The sequence below is a fragment of the Lethenteron reissneri genome, chromosome 66 (genome assembly GCF_015708825.2).
Source record: "Lethenteron reissneri isolate LAM-NWPU_2019-01 chromosome 66, ASM1570882v1, whole genome shotgun sequence".
Classification (NCBI taxonomy): Eukaryota; Metazoa; Chordata; class Hyperoartia; order Petromyzontiformes; family Petromyzontidae; genus Lethenteron; species Lethenteron reissneri.
Genome location: NC_083844.1, coordinates 1,001,108 through 1,021,279, shown reverse-complemented (window position 1 = coordinate 1,021,279; position 20,172 = coordinate 1,001,108). Strand labels below are relative to the sequence as shown.

The following is a 20,172-nucleotide window of genomic DNA, read 5'->3' as shown; positions in this document are numbered from 1 at the left end:
TTTGACCAATTCTATACGAGGACTACGGAGGCAGTTATTGAAGAGGCGGTGGCCACAGCAGCCATGCCTCAGTTGTGGCAAAAGGAGGTGATTGCCCTGCTCCCTAAGAAGGACAACCTGAGGCACTTGAAGAACTGGCCACCGGTGTCAGGGCTGTGCACGAATTATAAAATCCTGGCCAAAGTGCTGTCCTCAAAATTAAAGATTGTGCTGGCTCAGGTGGTGGAGAGTGACCAGGCCTACACGGTCCCGGGGAGAACAGTCCACGACAGCGTCTTCCTCGTCAGGGACCTCATCGCCCTCTCCGAGAGGATGGGGCTCCCACTTGTGCTCCTCTCTCTCGACCAGGAGAAGGCGTTTGACAGTGTTGACAATGGGTATCTATTGGGAAACCCCAGGACTTTTGGGTTGATGGCTGGATTCATTGGTTTGGTCTGCCTATTTTATGCTGAAGCCCAGTGCCCGATCAAGGTCAACGTCATGTCAAGGCAACTGTTCACCCTCGTTGTGGAGCCCTTTTCCCATGCCTTCTCGGGCAGAGACTGAGTGGCCTGGTCCTTAGAGAGCCAAGCATCAGGGTAGTGCTCATGGCATACGCTGATGACATCTTCTTCAACGTGGGCTCACCGGGCGACATTTCCCTCCTCCATGCATGCCAAGACATCTACTTTAGGGCCTCCTCTGCAAAACAATGAACTGGGGCAAGTTGCTGTGGGTTGCTGGTTGGAAAGTGGGATTCAACCCAATTTCCATAGCAGGGCAAGAGCATCACCTGCGGCACCGTATCCTTGCGCCACCTCAGAGTGTTCCTGGGCCCCGGAGAGAATCTCTTGCAATGGAGCTGGAAAGAGCTTGAGTGCAAGGTGCGGGAGAGGCTGCGGGCCAGGCAGCTCAATTCAAAATTGCTCAGCTTCATGGGGGAAGATCTTGGTGGTGAACCAGCTCGTGACAGCCATATTGTGGCACTGCCTCTTTTCCCTAGGCCCTCCTGGCCGCCTCGTAGCTGCACTGCAGAAGAAGATCCCGAACTTCTTGTGGTCAGGCAGGAGACACCACGTGGCTGCTGGGGTCCTAATTTTGCCGCTGGAAAGAGGAGGTCAGGGGGTGATGCAGAGTGTGAGGAGCCAGGTGGACGCCTTCCGCCTGCAAGCCACACAGCAGTCCCTGTATGCAGACCACCTTCCTGCTAGGAGTACCACAGCTACCGTCTTTCTTTAGCAGCTGGGTGCCCTTGGGTGCAGCAAGCAGCTGTTCCGCATGGACCTCAAGAGCCTCCCACTGGGTCCCCTGGTCCCACTGTACTGGAGTGTCCAGTACGCCTGGAGATGCCTCACAAAAAAGAGGCTCAACCTGCGACTGACAGCAGCCGACTTTGCCCACCAGCCAGAGGTGTTGAATCCACACTTGTAGCTGCCCCCCCCCCCCCCCCCCCCCACTGTGTCCCTCTTTCATGCTGGAACGCCTTGGCTACCACGCACCTCACTCGGCCTGGCAACACAGTGCAACCTGACACGGTGCAGCCTGACACGGGGCCCATACCGGCTGAGGTGCCCACACGGGCAGGAATGCGCTCGGAATGGCACGCGACCCGAATACTGAATGGCTTGAGGGGAGCATTGGCCCTCGCCGGCCCACCCCGACCGTACTTCTCTGCATATCGGAGAGCCGGCGTCTGACTTCATCGGACGCGAAGCACCGCTCGTGCTGCCCGGAGGACCTTCAGGAGGTCCACTTTGACAAGGTCGAGTAGAAAAAAAAGCTGCACATTCATGGTACAGTTCCACCACCAAGACGTCCTGGGGACTCACATGGGCCACGCCTGGAGAGAGACCCCCCCCCCCCCCCGGACTGTGAGGGCCACGATAAACTTGTGTTGAGGAGCTTCTACTCCAATCCTTCCTACAAGTGCCACGGGGACTTCAGATACTGCCTGACACCGTAAACCGCCAATGCCTTGCTCGTGAGGTTCACCCAGTGCAAGGCTCTGGATTCGCTCTCCAAGCTCCTGTGAAACATCCTGCTGAAGTTCAGTCTGCACCTCTCCCCCATGGTACTCGACTTTGACAAGACTGGAGACACGGGGGCGGACGGCCTCGTGAACGCCCCAATGAGCTACGTGAGCTGGCGATCCACAGGCCGAGGAAGGCGGCGGTAGACGGTGGATGCTCACCGAACGCCCTTGGCATCTTCAGGGCTCTGCTTTCTGACAGGGTGTGGATAGAGTTCTGCCATGCCCAGCTCACCAGCGATGCCGGTGCCTTCCTGGAGCAGTGGGCGGCATAGGATGCCGTGTGCTTCATACTGGACATTGGAGAGCTGGTTATGGTGGACTGAGCAGGTCCATCTCCTTGTGGCAGAAACTCGTTATTTTTAGATGTATTACACGCTTCTTTCTCTTTATTTCATTTAATTTGGTGTCGGAAGGTCATGGCTTCGATACTGGCCCAGGCGAGACGTTAACTACCTCGCCTGGTACGCAGGAGATTGTGGGTTCGATCTTGACCCTGATGAGATGGAAACTACCTTGCCTGGTGCACAGGAGGCTGTTGGTTCGATCCTGATAATATGTTAACTACCTTGGCTGATATACAGGAGTTTGTAGGTTCGATCCCAACCCTGACGATGCCTGTTGCATATTTGTAGTTTGCGTGTCTCTCTCTCCCCGTGGTGAGATGTTAAATACCTTGCCTGATATGCAGGAGGTCGTGGGTTGTTGTGAGGGCTTATAGACAGCGAGATAGTGGGAGGGGATATGAGGTGACCTGCAGCGGGATGAGTGACTGGGTGAGTGACTGGGTAAGTGAGTGAGGGTATGGGTGAGTAACTGGGTGAGTAAAATTACTGGATGAGGGATAGGTGGGTGGGTGAGTGAGTGGGCGAGTTAGTGAGCGAGTGAGTGAGTGACGAGGAGAGTGACAGGTCAGGGAGTGACCAAAATAACTTAGTCATTGCCATATCATCAGTCAACCCAACTACGTTAGTGTGTGAATGAGCGATTGTGTGGGCGAGTTACTGGGCAGGTGAATGAACTCAATGGGTGACTAGGTGGCTAATTGACCGACACTTCATGTGGCCTTAACGTACATATAGCCTGGCACAATTGCCGTGGTTACGTCACCGCCACTTAGTTGCGAATAGCGGTTGTTGTGTTTCTGTGTGTGTGTCTGTGTGTTTGTGTCTCTGTGTGTGTCTGTGTGTTTCTGTGTGTGTGTATCTGCGTGTGCATCTCTGTGTGTGTCTCTGTGTGTGTGTGTCTGTGTGTCTGTGTATGTGCGTGCATCTGTGTGTGAGTTGGTCATGATTCTGGAATTTAGTCTGGAGTGATTGGAAGGCATGGGCCAGATCAGCTTAATAACAACGGTAGCAGATTGCTAGATTTTTGTGCAGCCCATGGGCTTGTAATTACCAACACGCTGTTCCGGCATCGGCACATCCACACAACATCATGGATGCATGCTGGGTCCAAGCAAGAACATCTGCTGAACTACATAGTGACGGAACAGCAGATGTGGGCCCATGTCCTTGACACCAGGACCTACCGTGGAGCTGATCTGCCCTCTGACCATCGACTTGTCATCTGTAAGATGCGCCTGCCATTCTTCCACTCTGGTGGTGGGTGTACACCCAGGACCCCATTCAAACCTAAGGTGGCCTGGTCTCAGCTAGCTGATGAAAGTTGCAAGCGAGAATTGGATCATCGCTTGTGGCTGGGGTTGGCATCGTCCCCCACTCCTCCAGATGTCGAGGGTAAATGGGCGAGGTTTAGGACTGTGACTCAGGCAGCTGCAATGGCTGCTTTGGGTACGCAGTCCAGAACTCCCCAGAGACCCTGGTTGACAGAGAAGGTGTTCAGGATTGATGAGAAAAAGCAACAGGCCCACTTTAATCGTCTACAGCATCCCATGTCAGAGAATGAGGAGGCTTACCGCAGCCTTTGCTCGAATGTTCCGAGAGCCGTGAGGTGCTGTAAGAATGGGTGGTGGTCGCGGGTTGCTGAGGAGATGGAGTCTGCCTCAATGGCCCACGATTATAAATCCCTTTTTAACTCCATCAAAAAAGTTACCTGCAGCGCCACACCTATTACCATCATTAGGGGAAAAAACGGTGATCAAATCTCCGACCCCCAGGAACAGGTTTGTAGATTTGCTGAGCAATTCTGTGAAGTCCTGGGGGAGGTAAAATCCCTTGACATGGAAAACATCGTAAGACAGTGCCTCTAATATTGGAGGAAGAAGTTACCCCCTGTGAGTGGCTGGCTGAGATGCCTTCTATTGAGGAAGTACTAACGGCGATCCAGAGTTTGAGATCAGGAAAGGCACCGGGCAGAGATGATCTGCCAAGCGAAATTCTAAGGGGGGGGGGGGGGTGGCGATTGTGCAGAAACTGCCTTACATGATATCATAACAACAGTCTGGAACACAAGATGGGTTTCACAGGATTGGAAGGATGCCCTTGTGGTCCCCCTCTTTAAGAAGGGGGACCGCGCAGACTGTAACAACTACATGGGCATCTCACTTATAGGTGTGCCGGGAAAGGTCCTGGCAAGGATTATTCAACACCACCTTGCCAGGCACGCTGAGGAGAGGCTTGCGGAGCCCCAATGTGGTTTCAGGAAGGGGCGGTCCTGCACAGATGCCATATTTTCTGTCTGTTTGCTGCAACAGAGGTGTACGGAATTCCCACAAAATCTACATCTCTGCTTTATTGACCTGGTCAAGGCCTATGATACCATCAGTAGGCCTGGGCTCTGGTTTGTTCTTCGTGCTTTCGGGGTCCCTAACCCTCTGCTTACGATCGTTAAGGACCTTCATGATGGTGAGGGGGCCCGGGTAATACTACATGAATGGGAGTCGGAGCCATTCCCTGTTCACCTTGGAATGCGACAGGGATGTCCTCTGGCTCCCACATTATTTAACATATTTTTCAACCACGTAGTTCATGAAGCCTTTGATGGCTGTACCAGAGGAATTTCCATCTGGTAGAGATACAATGAGAGGCTGATCGATGCCCAGGTGTGGTCAAGGGATGGCTCCCTATTGGTCAACCACGTTATGTATGTCAATGATTTGGTAATTGCCACTCACTCAGAGGAGGAGTTGGAGGCGCGTGCCACTAAGAGGTGGGGCCTTACCATGAGCCCCACCAAAATTAAGCACCTGCCTGGGTATTTTGTACCATTGGACACTCCACCCCCACAACTCCAAACCGGTGATGGGGCAGTTGTGGAGAGAGCGGAGAGTGTCCTATACCTGGGCAGTGTGCTCATGACCGGCTCTGGTTTGACAGCAGAGGTCTCACTCAGAATCAGTCCAGCGGCATTATATTTTCACCGGTTGCGTAACGCAACCAGTATGAAGCTTCAAGTCTTCTCGGCCACGGTCATTCCCTCCCTTTTCTACGCTTGCGAAACGTGGACCCCCCTAATGGAGCATCTTCGCCGATTATAAACATTTAGGCTGGCCTGCCTATGATCCATCCTGAGTTTAACCAGGCTGGATTGTGTGAGGAGCTCACAAATCCTTGAAAGATCTGGGCAAAGTCTCATCGGTGAGCTCCTCCAGCAGGCAAGGCTGCGTTGGCTGTGTCATGTAGCCTGCATGCCCAGTCACCGCATGCCTAAACAGCTTTTGTTCTTCCAGATAGAGGGGGCTAAACGGGCGCGGCACAGGCTAGAGAAGAGATGGAGTGATGTGGTACAATAGGATGTGGAGCTGAGTGGACTTGCCGATGACTGGTACCAGCGGTGTCAAGATCGGCCTCTGTGGAGGAGGCTTGTGAAGGACGCTACTGGGCAGTTGGAGGCAGTCGCCCTCCAACAACAACAGAGGGTGGAGGAGCGACGCTCACAACAACGAGCGGAGCGCCGGGTGGCTAAAGCACAGCAAGTTGGCACAGTAGGGGGCACAGGTGGTGCATCAGCCAGTCGTCTCAGTCAGTCCACCTGTGGCACCTGGGTCAGCTCCGTGACCTCCTGCCAGCGGGCGTTTGACACTTCACATGGCCTCAAGGTGCACATAGCCTGGCACAAGCATCGTGGTGACGTCACCTCCACTTAGAGGCGAATGACGGTTGTTCTTGTCTGTGTGTGAATCTCTTTTTGTCTTTGTGTGTCTCTCTGTGTGTCTTTGTGTGTTTGTGTCTCTGTTTGTGTCTGTGTATGTATGTATCTGGGTGAGGAGTGGAGGTGTAGTGGTTAGCACGCTGCACTATGAACCCGGCGTCCCGATTTCAATTTCTACTCATGGCCAACACCAGTGACGATTATCGGAACCGGTCCTGTGCCTTCCCTAGGTCGACTCAGCCTCAAATGAGTACCTCGTGCGAAGTGAAAACATCGCCATTGGGGAGACAATGCGGCCGGGCGTGGTGTTGGCCACCCATCCCCTCGTGTGCCGTGCCAGCCTTTATAGTTCTGTGCAAACAGCATTTGCCCCTACAGTCTGTTCAGGCTCCATGGAGGAGCTTTGTCTTTGTGTCTGTGTGCGTCTGTGTGTTTCTGTGTGTGTTACTATCTATGTATGTGTGACTGTGTGTTTGATGTGCATCTGTGTGTGTGTCCATGTGTCTCCGTACTCTTGGTGGTGTCGCCTGCCTCCAGCAGTGCGAAGGGGAGGTGCTTCTGGACGGGGTGGACAAACAGCTCCACGTCACGGTCCATATTGAACCCTTCCCCCAGAGACACCTGGGCACATGATGGGGGTGGTGGTGGAGCGGCAGTGTGAAGGGGAGGGGAGGGAGGGTGAGGGAGGGTGAGGGTGGGAGGGAGGGTGAGGGAGGGAGGGTGGGTGGGTGGGAGGGAGTGGATGGAGAGAGTGGAGGGAGGGAGTGGAGGGGAGGTAGAGGAGGAAGTGAGGCCATCACCGCTCATGGCCACCACATAGATCAATAAAAAAACGCAATCCGGCACAACCCCTGCGCAATCCATAACTATCTAATGCAATACAGATAATAATAGACACCCACAGAGGCCCAGAGACTAATATAGAACCACTTACAGGAAGTTTCTGGTTTTGTCCGGGGGAAAAATATATATTTCAAAACTTGTCTACTCTTAAAATATATAACATTTACATACACAAATATTATGCTATTATGAAAGCCCAGCATTCAATTTGTCCATCAACAAAATCATGAGAACCTTTCAGAAGTCCTAAATCTAAAAGTTATAGAACGTTGTCGACCCCCATGCCCCAGATTTTTTTACCTCCCCGCCCCCACCCAAATTTTTATTTATTGTGCAGGCATGTACACCTACACACCATACGTACAATATAATTAGTCGTATCTACTGACTCTATATTAGTATCTACTGACTATAGTAGTATCTACTGACTATAGTAGTAGCTACTGACTCTATATTAGTAGCTACTGACTATGGTAGTATCTAATAACTCTTTAGTAGTATCTACTTACTGTAGTAGTATCTACTTACTGTAGTAGTATCTACCGACTCTATAGTAGTAGCTACTGACTCTATAGTAGTATCTACTGACTCTACAGTAGTACCTACTGACTGTATTAGTATCCATTGACTATAGCTGTATCTACTGCAGCTATAGTCGTATATACTGACTGTAGTAGTATGTACTGACTGTAGTAGTATATACCGACAATAGTAATAACTACTGATTCTCTAGCAGTATCTCCTGACTCTACAGTAGTATTTACTAACTCTATAGTAGTGTAGTGACAGGATGCCATCTGGTGGCCATTGGGGCTAACTACGGGTATGGGTGCGTTATCGAATGACACATTTTAAGGTGACCACAAGGGGGGCGTAACTGGGCCAAGCGTCAAGGAGGAGATCGAACTGGAAGCTCCAGGGACCCGCGAGAGAGTTCCAAAAGAGGCCAAGGGCAATGGCGCTGGACGACGACGCGCTGGCAGCTTTCTGGGCCATCCCAGCTGAAAAACGGGCCACCCTCCAACAGGTTTACAGCCAATGGTGGCTGTGTACAATCTGCCTTCCAACACGTGCAGGAAATTCTTGCAGTAGAGGTGAGGGGAGGCCGAGACGCCTCTTGCCTACCAGAAGAGGCATACCCGGCGATGAACCGGACGGCACCACAACTCTCTCATCATGGAAAGGATGTTGGGGCTGGCGCAAGAAATGGGTGCATATAGAACCACAGAGTCCCTACGAGACCCAGACACTCAAAAAGAACCATAGAGACACAAAGAAACCCACATACTGAGGCGAGGTAGTTAACATTTCGTCAGGGTAGGGATTGGAGTCCACGACCTCCTGTGCACCAGGAGAGGTAGTTAACATCTCCTTGCCGGCACGTAGCCACTCTTGCCTGAGCCACAGAGTTGTCGGGGCCCGAATAGGAGACCGGCCCAAGGTCACAGGCCGAGGTGACGGCAGCTATGCCTCCGGGAGCCTCGGCACGGAGACGAAAGTCCATTGAGTAGGGCAGCGGCTGGGAGCAGCTCACAAACGGCACGGAGCGAAGAGCGGAGTCCGCTAATGATGATGCGCCTGCCAGTGGGAGGGAGGGAGGAGATGGGGAGGAGAGGGAGCAGATGGAAGGGAGGGCGGAGATGGCGATGAGATGGGGAGGAGATGGGCAGGGAAGGAAGGAGATGGGGAGGCGAGGGAGATGGGGAGGGGAGGGAGATGGGGAGGGGAGGGAGGATTGGAGGAAGAGAGAGAAGTGTTCACACAGAGCTCCTGATTTCACCTTTACAACGTTTTTATTTTCACTCTTGTTATTTTAGCCTTTTTTATGGAGAGTTTATCTCCCATCAGTGTGTTCTTTGCGTTGAGTTGTAAGTTCAACTGCCGGGCAATAGATGGCAGTGGTGGTGGCATCTACATCTGCAAAACGTGAAAAACCAGTGGCATCTACATATGCAGAACACGAAGAAGCAGTGGCATGATAATAGGTTTTTACCCTTTCATCTGCCAATAAAACTGACACCTTTTCACAAGGGATCATGTTTGCATTAACCACAATACCTGTGGTCAAATGCAGGTATTGTGGTTGTGCAAACATGATATATGCTCTATCCACAGCTTGCCTACAATCTTGTGCACTGCCCACTCCGTTCTGACACTTGGTCTACGACCACTTTTAAGCCTTCGAGGCTTACCCCATTTTTCTCTCCGCCTGATGACGACCACTTGTGTTGCGATCGAAGTTTTTTGTTATTTTTTTTAACCTATCTACGTGACTTTACTGAAAGACCCCAAAGAATATCTTCACCAATTTCTTCGATGTTTTCTGGGAGGAGATGCCATGGGGGAAAAAAACGTCTCTTTAATAACATAGCCCAATATTGGGATATAGGAAAGATAAACGTACAAAAAAATGTGTCAGTTATATGCCTGGGAAAGTACCCAAAGCATTGACCGGGACATTTCTGAGGCTGAGAGAGGGGTCCATAGTATAGAGCAACAGCAGAAGATTGGGGACAATCCTGACCTACTACATGAATATATGGAAGCCATGGGGTGTCTAAAGAGACTGCAGAAAGATAAGGCAAATGGGGCCTTTATACACTTTGCGTTTAAATACACCATTAATATGGACTCTCACTCAACACTTTTTCTCATTAGGGAAGCAGAATTTTAGGCACAAGGCTATGGAGGGGCTGTTTGATAATAATTGGGTCGTTGTATCAAACAATGATCAAAGAGCCCTCAATAGTTGCTGAATATTATAAGAATCTCTTCTCCCCCAGAATGTATATCTGCACAGGCCCAAGAGGACATCCAGAAGGACCTGCCTCCTTTGGGCGAAAAAAGACAGAGACAGCTTCTTGAAGGAGAGGCCGAGCAGAGAGACCAGGACATGGCAGTGACTGCTCTGGCCAGGAACACATCCCCAGGGATGGACAGACTGACAGGAGAATTGTATTAGAAATTTGGCACTCCCTGCAGGAAGACGATGACGTTGTTCTAGAGGAAGCAGTGGAGACTAGCAGTCTTGGAGGACAGCCGTGCTTACATTTTCCAGCCCTTTAGATCGCAAGTTTCCCATTGTTTGTAACGGAGTTCACAAAGCCCCTCTGCCATAATTTTGGTGTCTACATTCCCTTATTTTTAAAAATAAAAATCGTCGGGGAGAAATTAAGTTTAAAATTCAGCAAGATGTTGCATGGGAGCTTAGCGAGCGAGTTGAGGCTTTTACAATGTACACACTACTGTTTTAATTTCACCACAGAATAAACATGGTGAACATCACCGTTTTAAAAAAAAACGAAACGTGATCTTAGCCCCCTAAAAATCTGGCGTCCGGTCTCAGTGTTGTGCATTATCGTGAAGGCTGTGTCTGCAAGGCTTAAACCGGTGTTGGCTCAGCTTATTGGAAATGACCTGGCATGCACTGTTCCAGGGAGGACCATTCACGAATGGATTGTCCGAGTCAGATATCTGATCACTTTGTCTGAACATTGGGACTTTTCAATCTCTCCCTTGTTTGAGAGAAATATTTTGACATGATTGACCATGGTTATTTGCTGGGCCCTCGAAAAGCTTCTGGATTTGTAGCTAACTTCATACAATGAATCGATTTGCTTTATAACATTGCCCAGTGTCTAGTCACAGTTAACGGTGCACGAACTGTTCCTCTGGATTTCAGAAGAGGTTTCCGGCAACGGCTGCCATATGTCATGGGCAGCTCTACACCCTCATTGTGGAAACTTCTCCACAATTTCTTCAACAAAGCTCGCTGGCTTCACTTTGAAGGAGCCCAGTATAATGTGCATACGGATTCAACTGTCCACCTTTCGCTTGCAAGCCGTGCAAAGGTTTCAGTACACAGCCCCCATCACCTGTTTGTGTTTCACAGCATCCTTTTTTATAAGTCACCTGGTGGGAGGGCTGAAGTACAGCAAGCGGCTCTTCTATATTTCCATTACAGGTATCCCGCTAACGCAGATCCCCCCTTTATACAGACGTGTCCTACAGTCCTGGGCTCTCTTCGTCACTAACCGAACGAATGAACCCCCGGCCAGCATCAGACATCGCTCTCGAAGCGTTTTTGGGGAATCATGATACGGGACTAACCCTCTCTTGTGGGCTTAGCCATAAAGAAGCGTCACGTTCGATGCGTGTCTCACCAGGGTAGGCGATCTGGCTGCAATGACGGTGCTGAATTAAATAAGAATCGCCGCAAAGCTTATGAACGAGGTGCGCAAGGCTCAGCTCAAAAGGAGTGGGAGCATGCCTGCCCTGAGTATTGGTGACGTGTCAGCCCCTGGTAGTCGAGTGTCTCCAGAGATAACTGTTGAGTCGGCAAGTAAAGTACCCACTTTCTCTTCTCGCAGAGCGGCCGTACTGAGGTCGCGCGAAGGCCACGCTTGGAGGGACTCGATGTCCTGCAGTAATTGTGTAACTCCTTCACTGGGAGCTGTTCTCACCCATCATCTGAACGCCAGGGTGGCCTCAGGTGGAGCACTGCCCATGGTACGGTGACCATAGATAATTTTCTGGCACACTTCAAGGGACATCGAGCCAGAATGTTTATTCCGTGGTGAAGTTGAAACGGTAGCCCGTCGGCGTGTACATTGCAAAAGCCTCGATTCACTTTTTTAAGCTGCGACGCAATATCTTACCAAATTTTAAACTTAACTTCTCCAACAATTTATATTTTTTGGACATAAAGGGAACGCCGATACCAAAGATATGACAGAGGGGACTTGGTGAACTCCATCCTAAACAATGGGAAACTGGCGATCTAAAAAGTGGCGAAATGGGCAATTGAAGGAAACGGCTTTCACAGTAGCCACTGTCGCAACTTCAAGGGCCTGGTTTCTGCCCGAATTTGACTGGAATTTCGCCACGCTCAGTAGATGGGGGTAGGTGAGGGATGGTCGTGTGATCGTGTTAATCACTGTCATCAGGTTCACAATAGGCCGTGTCGGAGACTGAGCCAGCAACGGCTCACGTCCTGGTCTCTGTTGGTGAGTTCACAATGGCCACATTGTTATCACTGCGTTATCACCGCTGTGTAGAAGTGATCTCACCTGGCGGCGTGTAGCGAGGGTTGAGAACCGTAGGCAGGCAGAATCTCACCGCTCCGTCCGGCTCCACCGCCAACTCGCTCACAAACTCCACCCGCAGCTCCGCCCCCTCGCCCGCCCCCAGGTTGCCCAGCATGCATTGGAACACGTCGCCCCGGTCCTCGGAGAGCAGGAAGGCCGTGTGGCCGGAGCTCAGCGCATCGTCGTACTCCTCCTTGGCCTGGGGATACGATGCACCCCGTGGGAGACATGATGGCACTCAATCATCCACTCACACATCCACCCATTCACACATTCAACCACTCACCCACCCACTCAAATACTCACTCAGCCACCCACTAACTCACTCAACCACTCACTAAAGCATTCACTAGCACACTCACCTACCCACTCACTCACAAACTCACCCACTCATACACACTCATTCACTTATTCATCCACCCACTCACTCAATAGCCCACTCTCCCACGTACTCACTTGTTTATTCATTCAACCACTCACTCACCCACCATCCCACTCACTCACCCACTCCGCAGCTCACTCAGCCACCCACTCACTAATTCAACCACGCACTAACTCATTCACTAGCACACTGACCTACCCACTCACAAACTCACTAATTCAACCACTCATTCATCCACTCACTAACTCACTCGCCTACTCATTCACAAACTCACTCACTCATTCAACCACTCATTAATCCGCTCACCCACTCATTCATCCACTCACGCACTCACTAGCCCACTATGCCACTCATTGAACCACTCACTCACCCACCTATTTACCCACTTACTCACTTGTTTATCTAGCAACCAACTTACGTGTTTACTAATTTAACCACTCACAAACCCACTCGTTTACTCATTCAACCACACAGGCACGAGCCCACAAACACAACCACTCATCCACACTCACTTATTCAACCACTAATTCATCCACTCACTCACCCACTAACACAGCTTCTCACGCATCCACTCACCCACCTGTTCACTCATTTAACCACTCCTTCATCAACTGAATCACGAGCTCGCTCAATCATTCAACCACTCGTTCATACACTCACTTAGCCATTCACACATTCAACCACTCACCCACCCTCTCACATACTCACTCAGCCACCCACTAACTCACTCAACCACTCACTAAAGCATTCACTAGCACACTCACCTACCCACTCACTCACAAACTTACCCACTCATACACACTAATTCACTTATTCATCCACTCACCCACTCACTCAATAGCCCACTCACCCACGTACTCACTTGTTTATTCATTCAACCACTCACTCACCCACCATCCCACTCACTCACCCACTCCGCAGCTCACTCAGCCACCCACTCACTAACTCAACCACGCACTAACTCATTCACTAGCACACTGACCTACCCACTCACTCACGAACTCACTAATTCAACCACTCATTCATCCACTCACCCACTCCTTAATCCGCTCACCCACTCATTCATCCACTCACCCACTCATTCATCCAGTCACGCACTCACTAGCCCACTATGCCACTCATTGAACCACTTACTCACCCACCTATTTACCCACATACTCACTTGTTTATCTAGCAACCAACTTACGTGTTTAATAATTTAACCACTCACTCACAAACCCACTCGTTTACTCATTCAACCACACAGGCACGAGCCCACAAACACAACCACTCATCCACACTCACTTATTCAACCACTAATTCATCCACTCACTCACCCACTAACACAGCTTTTCACGCATCCACTCACCCACCTGTTCACTCATTTAACCACTCCATCAACTGAATCACGAGCTCGCTCAATCATTCAACCACTCGTTCATACACTCACTTAGCCACTCAATCATTCAACCACTCACCCACCTACTCACCGTCATCCACCCACTCGTTTCCTAATTCAACCACTTACTCACCCACTCACCCACCCACTCACCCATTCACCCATTCACCCACCCACTCACCCATTCACCCACCCACTCACCCATTCACCCACCCACTCACCCATTCACCCACCCACCCACCCATTCACCCACCCACCCACCCATTCACCCATCCACCCACCCATTCACCCATCCACCCACCCATTCACCCATCCAAAGGCAAAGACAAAGATCCCCTGTCTACATTTAACATACTTTTAGGGCAAGTGCTGTTAGCGAGCCTTTGTCTCCTTAGCGGCGATGCTCACATCACACCAGGTACTCACTTGAGGCTGAGTCGACCTAGGGGAGGCCCAGGACTGGTTCAGATAATCGTCAGTGGTGTTGGCCGTTAGTGGGAATTGAACCCGGGTTCGCCAGGTTCGGAGCGCAGCGTAGCGATAACTGCTACACTACCGCTCCCCACCCATTCACCCACCTTCTCCTTTTCCTTAATGACGGCGTCGATGTGGCGCCCGTTGAGGCTGGCGCTGAACGCGTGCACCGCCGAGTCGTCGTCCAGCGGGAACAGAAAGGAGGCCTCCACGGGAAAAGCCTCAGCGTTGAGGTAGCTGAGCGTGGCACGCACGGAGGCCACGAAGCCCTGCACGCTCACCTCCACCGATATGGCCTTCAGCGGCACCGCTGTTGAGGAGAGGTCAGGTGAGGTGAGGAGCGCTCAGGTGAGGTGAGGTCAGGTGATGTTATGTGAGTTCAGGTGAGTTGGGGTAAGGTGAGGTCAAGTGATTTGATGTGAGGTTGTGGCAACAACTCATGCCCACTTAGTCACTGGCCCCACCCACTACGACATAGCCACGCCCACTCAGCCGCGAGCCCGACCCATTGCTCACCACATACAAACACACAACTAAAACATCCATAATATATATTTTTTAGGTTAAATCACGTAAATATAAATGTGTTGTTAAACCCGCCACCACCCGACACAGCCGATTAGTAAGGTTCGTTACTGGTGTAGTGCCGTAGATGGGCCGCACTTGCCGGCAGTGGTAGATGTGGCCCATTTGCAGGTGGTACCTCGTACCGCCAGGGGAGGAACTGCAGTGCCAGCCCAAGAGGGGAGGGGCTGCTGGGGGCTCAGGATCCCAGACAGCTAATCCCCTCGGCGCCCCCAAAGGAGGGGGGGGGGCTGCGGGGGTTCTGGGATCCCACGCACCCCACCCCTCGATGGGCAAGGGGCATAAAAGGGCACCTCCCCAGCCGATCGGGACCAGTCACAGCCGACGAACCAAGACCAGCCAGCTTAGGACCCTGGACCCCCTCGCCCGCTGTCCTTGTAAGCGCCGGGAAGCTGTGCGGGCCAGTGGTGGGACTCTGGGACTCCCGGCTCGACGCCCTTGTAAGGGCAAGGTCCGAGGAAGCCAGAGGTCTAGACCCGCACCTTGGCTGGGTCGCGTCAGGTAGCCTCCCCTAGGGTAGTCATAGCCGGAGGACCCGAGAGCGTAGCCAGAGTCAGGCACGCTAGAAGTAGGCTGTGTCCCGAGGCTGTATCAGGACTGTTGGCGTGGTGTGTTGTAATAAAGAGTCGCCTCTACAAGTGTCTCCGGAAACCATTACACTGGTACGGCACAACGGTGTGTTGGAGAGTAAATCCACAACATTTTTAATTTGAGTACAACGTTTCGCTAGTAATCACAACCGGCATCATCAGGCGACAGCCATATTTGTGGAGAAATCCTCCTCCTGTTTCGTTCCTTAAATAGAGGGGTAGATTAACACGTAGGCTTTCACGAACAATATCATCCATAATAGAGGTTGTTTCAGGTTAAATCGCGAAAATATATAAATGTGTCATTAAAACCCGACACAGCTAACTAGTAATGGTTGTCACATAAACAGAGCATGTCAATTCGTCACTTGTACAGCACACCGGTGTGTTGGAGTGCTGCAAATCAACGGTTACAATGATGCACATATCAACAGGGCATTGAATGCCAAAACCAAATCAAATAACACGAGCATTCAAACTGCCCATGGTAATTAAAACGATAAGAATACCGTGCATTGCGGGAGTAACTGATAAACTAGCCAGCTATTTGGAAAAACAAAATATCTGAGTCAGATTTGGAATGGTACATACAAAACAGAAATGTATATATGGTACCAAAGATGTATTACCGAAGCTATCAACAGAAGTTGTGTATAGGATTAAGTGCACTTGTGACAAATGTTATGTTGGGCAAACAGGACGTATGATAAGCACGTGACTAAAATAACATCAGACAAATATTAAATACTCCCAAATACAATTGTCAGCAGTAGCAGAAAACGTGAGTCAACCAGGACACTGAATTGATTGTGATAATCACTATGGGAACCTCATTTGCCAGTAAAAATATGATAATTGGTTTTTTACCCTTCTATCTGGCAACAAAACTGACACCTTTTTACAAGGAGTCATGTTTGCATAGACCACAATACCTGCAGTCATATTACAAACAAAAGACATAACTCTGATAATGTGCACTGTCCTTGAAGTTGATTGGTCCACACCTGAGACGGCTCTAAGGAAAGCTCACCTTTCTCTTGGTACTCATGAACGAAGATGAGTCCACGATGCATGATTGCAGATGGAGATTCCTGTGTGTGTGTGGGGGGGGGAGAGAAACAGCGTTGGGAGGGCAACTCACTGGCACATACTAAACACGGGCATAATGACTTTGAAAACCCCCTGCCCACCTCCTACGCATTTCACAAGTAGTGACCAATCCCATATCTGCATTTCCCATAAATATGCTAAATTTCTCTTGATATGCAAATTATTTTGTCAATGCGCTCTTCCCCCTCCAACCCAGCTTAAATATACGCTGCCAAACATGGTGGTGTTCATTTAGACGCTGTCTTTCCGACAGACCTGTTTTTCACCTGAGGACGGCTGCTTGCATTGTGGCCGAAACGTCGTGAGAATTATTTTATTATGTTTTATTTTTATTATTTTATTATTTCCCGTCTACGTGACTTTACCAAAAGAACCAATAAGATGAATCCCTGCAGTCAGGAAAGCTTTAAATCGAAAAATAAAAACTACATTTTTTTCATTTTAACCAGGTAACGTCCCACTGAGCTGCTACGTCGTTCTTTTTCAGAAGCCCTGACCTGGCCATTACAAATGATATCAGCTCAACCAAGTCGTCTGACATCGATATCATGAAGAAATTACACATGCATAGAGACCCATGTTGATCACAGAGACACATGGAGACTCAAAGAGATACATAGAGACCCACAGAGATACATAGAGACCTATAGAGACACATAAGACACACAGAGTTACATGGAAATACATCTAAAGACAGACACATTGAGTTACATACAGACCCACAGAGATACATAGAAACACATAGAGACCCACAGAAACACACAGAGACACATACAGACCCAAAGAGACACAGAGAGAGACATCGAGACACATGGAGACATGCCGTGATACATAGAGACACTTAGAGACCCACAGAGATACAGAGAGCCACACATAAATGCATAGAGACACACAGAGACATGTAGAGACACACATGAGATACATTGAAACATAGAGACCCACAGAGATACATAGAGACGCATAGAGATACGTAGACATACATAGAGACACAGAGATGCACAGTCACACAGAGGTACATAGAGACATATAGAGATATACAGAAACACACAGAGATATATAGAAACACAAATAGACCAAGATACCAACAGATATACGTAAAGACCAACAGAGATACATGGAGACACTCTTAAGATACATAGCGACACATGGGAACGCATTGAGTCAGATACACATTAGGGACCCACAGAGATACACAGAGACACAGAAATACATAGAGACACACAGAGATATGCAGAGGCACACATAAGATACATAGAAACATAGAGACCCACAGAGATACATAGATATGCATAGAGATACGTAGACATATATATAGAGACACAGAGATGCACAGTCACACAGAGATACATAGAGACAATATAAGATACATAGAGAAACAGAGCTACATCGAGACACATGGGAACGTACTGAGAAAGATACACATTAGGGACCCACAGACCGAACAAAAAACTCAACTCAATTGTGACCAGATGAGGCCCCACTGAGCTGCGATGTGACTCTTCTGTGACAAGCGACGAGGCCACACGTAATGCCAGCTGCTCAACCAAGTGGATCGTCACGTGGGAATGTATAGCAGAAGCATAATTAAATAACTTTAAACGCACGCGTGACGTTGATTCTTAACGAAGCGGGGAAAACCCACCACAGGGAAAGAGAGAGAGAGACGCAGACTCCAAATATACAGCAGCAGCAGGCGTCGTCAGGGTCGGGATCGAACCCACGACCTCATGTATAGCAGGCGAGGTAGTTAGCATCTCACCTATATACACAGAGAAACATAGATCACCCGTGTAGCCTCTAACAGACTGTATGGTCAAGTGCTGTTAGCGAGCACCTATACACACAGAGACAAAGATGCCCCGTGTAGCCTCTAACGAACGGTAAGGGCAAGTGCTGTTAGTAGAGAGTAGCAGCACCGATACACACAGAGACAAAGATCCCCCGTATAGCCTGCAACGTACTGTTAGGACAAGTGCTCAGTAGAACCTATGAAGGCCGGCACTGTGGCACATGGGAAGGTGGGTGGCCACACCACGCCCGGCCACCTTTGTCTCCCCCAATGATGATGTTTACTAAACAAAACTGCACCAGGCACTCATTTGAGGCTGAGTCGATCTAGGGGAGGCTCAGGACTAGTTGGTCAGATATTCGTCACTGGTGTTGGTGTTGTGCGATGAGAAATGAAATCGAACCTGGATCTGTGCACGGTTCGTAGCGATAGCATAGCGCTAACCGCTGCGCCACCACTCCCTGTACTTTGACAAAGATCTCGTGGCTAACCTCTGACAGATTGTTGGGGAAAGTGCTGTGAGTAGCGAGCAGCAAGCCAACACACCCCCTGTGTGTGTTCCACAGTGGCGGGCTTCAGAGGTGTTGCTGTTACTCATACGACTAACAGAACTTGCCCCTACAGTCTGTTACAGGTTACACGGGCGATCTTTGTTTTTGGTTGTGGTATGCAAATTTAGCCCCGTGAGAACTCGTTCCCTGTAAGACCTGCCCATAGACTAACACTGCCCATAGACTAACACTGCCCATAGACTAACACTGCTCATAGACTAACACTGCCCATTGACTAAAACTGCCCATAGACTAACACTGCCCATAGACTAACACTGCCCATAGACTAACACTGCCCATAGACTAACACTGCCCATAGACTAACACTGCTCATAGACTAACACTGCCCATAGACTAACACTGCCCATAGACTAACACTGCCCATTGACTAAAACTGCCCATAGACTAACACTGCCCATAGACTAACACTGCCCATAGACTAACACTGCCCATAGACTAACACTGCCCATAGACTAACACTGCCCATAGACTAACACTGCCCATAGACTAACACCTAGTAAAGTCCCCCTAAGCCTGCTGATCCAGGGTGTGTCCATACTGGCGCTTGTGAGATTCCATTATTGGCTGCATTGCCTTGCATGCCGTCATTCGTGATGGCGTTGGATTGTGGGCCCAAAGGGTTTCGATCACGTTCGTTTGATCCCTTTATGTGACTGTCTGGAATGTGGGTCTGACTTGGTGCATCCACGTCTGACCCCACGTGTGCGACGCTGAGTCGGCGATTGACTGCCAGGGCAGGTTATGCATTTCCACCATTCCCGTACACAGCATTCATGATGAATCGGTGTGAGGATGGTGATGCCTGAACGTCCACCCTTTGTTCAGTGTCGTTTGGTGGGGGAGCATTGGTGCATTGTTCAGACCAGTCCAAAATATATTTTCTGGTGAGTTGATCATGGTCCTTGACAGGCGTCTGAGTGCCAAACTCACTCCAATCCTCTTCCTTTTCCAGATGGCCTGCTGCTTTGAGCACCTCTGCTTGGGCTCTAGCAGCAGCTGCTTCTTTTTTGAGCGGTAGGGTACTTAGCTTAGCATCCAGCTCAATTTTCTTCCGTGTGGCAGTAGCCACGAATACACTCTCTTGCTCTCGTGTGGTAGCAGTTGCTAGTATACTCTTTTGCTCTGTGAGCTCTGCTTTCCTCCGTGCGGCCGTAGTTGCTATGCTTGCTTCTTCTTGTATGCGGGCCTGAGCTGCTGCCATACTAGTAGATGATGTCTTTGAGTGAGCTGAGCCTTTAGATCTTGTGGTGGACCTGGATGAGACAGAGTGCTGAGATCGTATCTCTCTTAAGCCCTCCACC

General features: G+C 50.0%; 1 protein-coding gene across 1 annotated transcript; it reads right to left on the bottom strand.

The window, feature by feature from the left end:
• Positions 1-7,793: 7,793 nt before the first annotated feature.
• On the bottom strand, positions 7,794-18,054 carry LOC133359907 (von Willebrand factor A domain-containing protein 5A-like). Its single transcript, XM_061578465.1, has 6 exons — positions 17,966-18,054; positions 16,431-16,491; positions 14,330-14,535; positions 11,974-12,190; positions 8,301-8,482; positions 7,794-7,817 (listed from the first exon to the last, which is right to left on the bottom strand). The coding sequence occupies exons 2-6, from the start codon at positions 16,471-16,473 to the stop codon at positions 7,794-7,796; spliced, it is 672 nt and encodes a 223-aa protein (XP_061434449.1). The 5' UTR covers positions 16,474-16,491; positions 17,966-18,054.
• Positions 18,055-20,172: the final 2,118 nt, after the last annotated feature.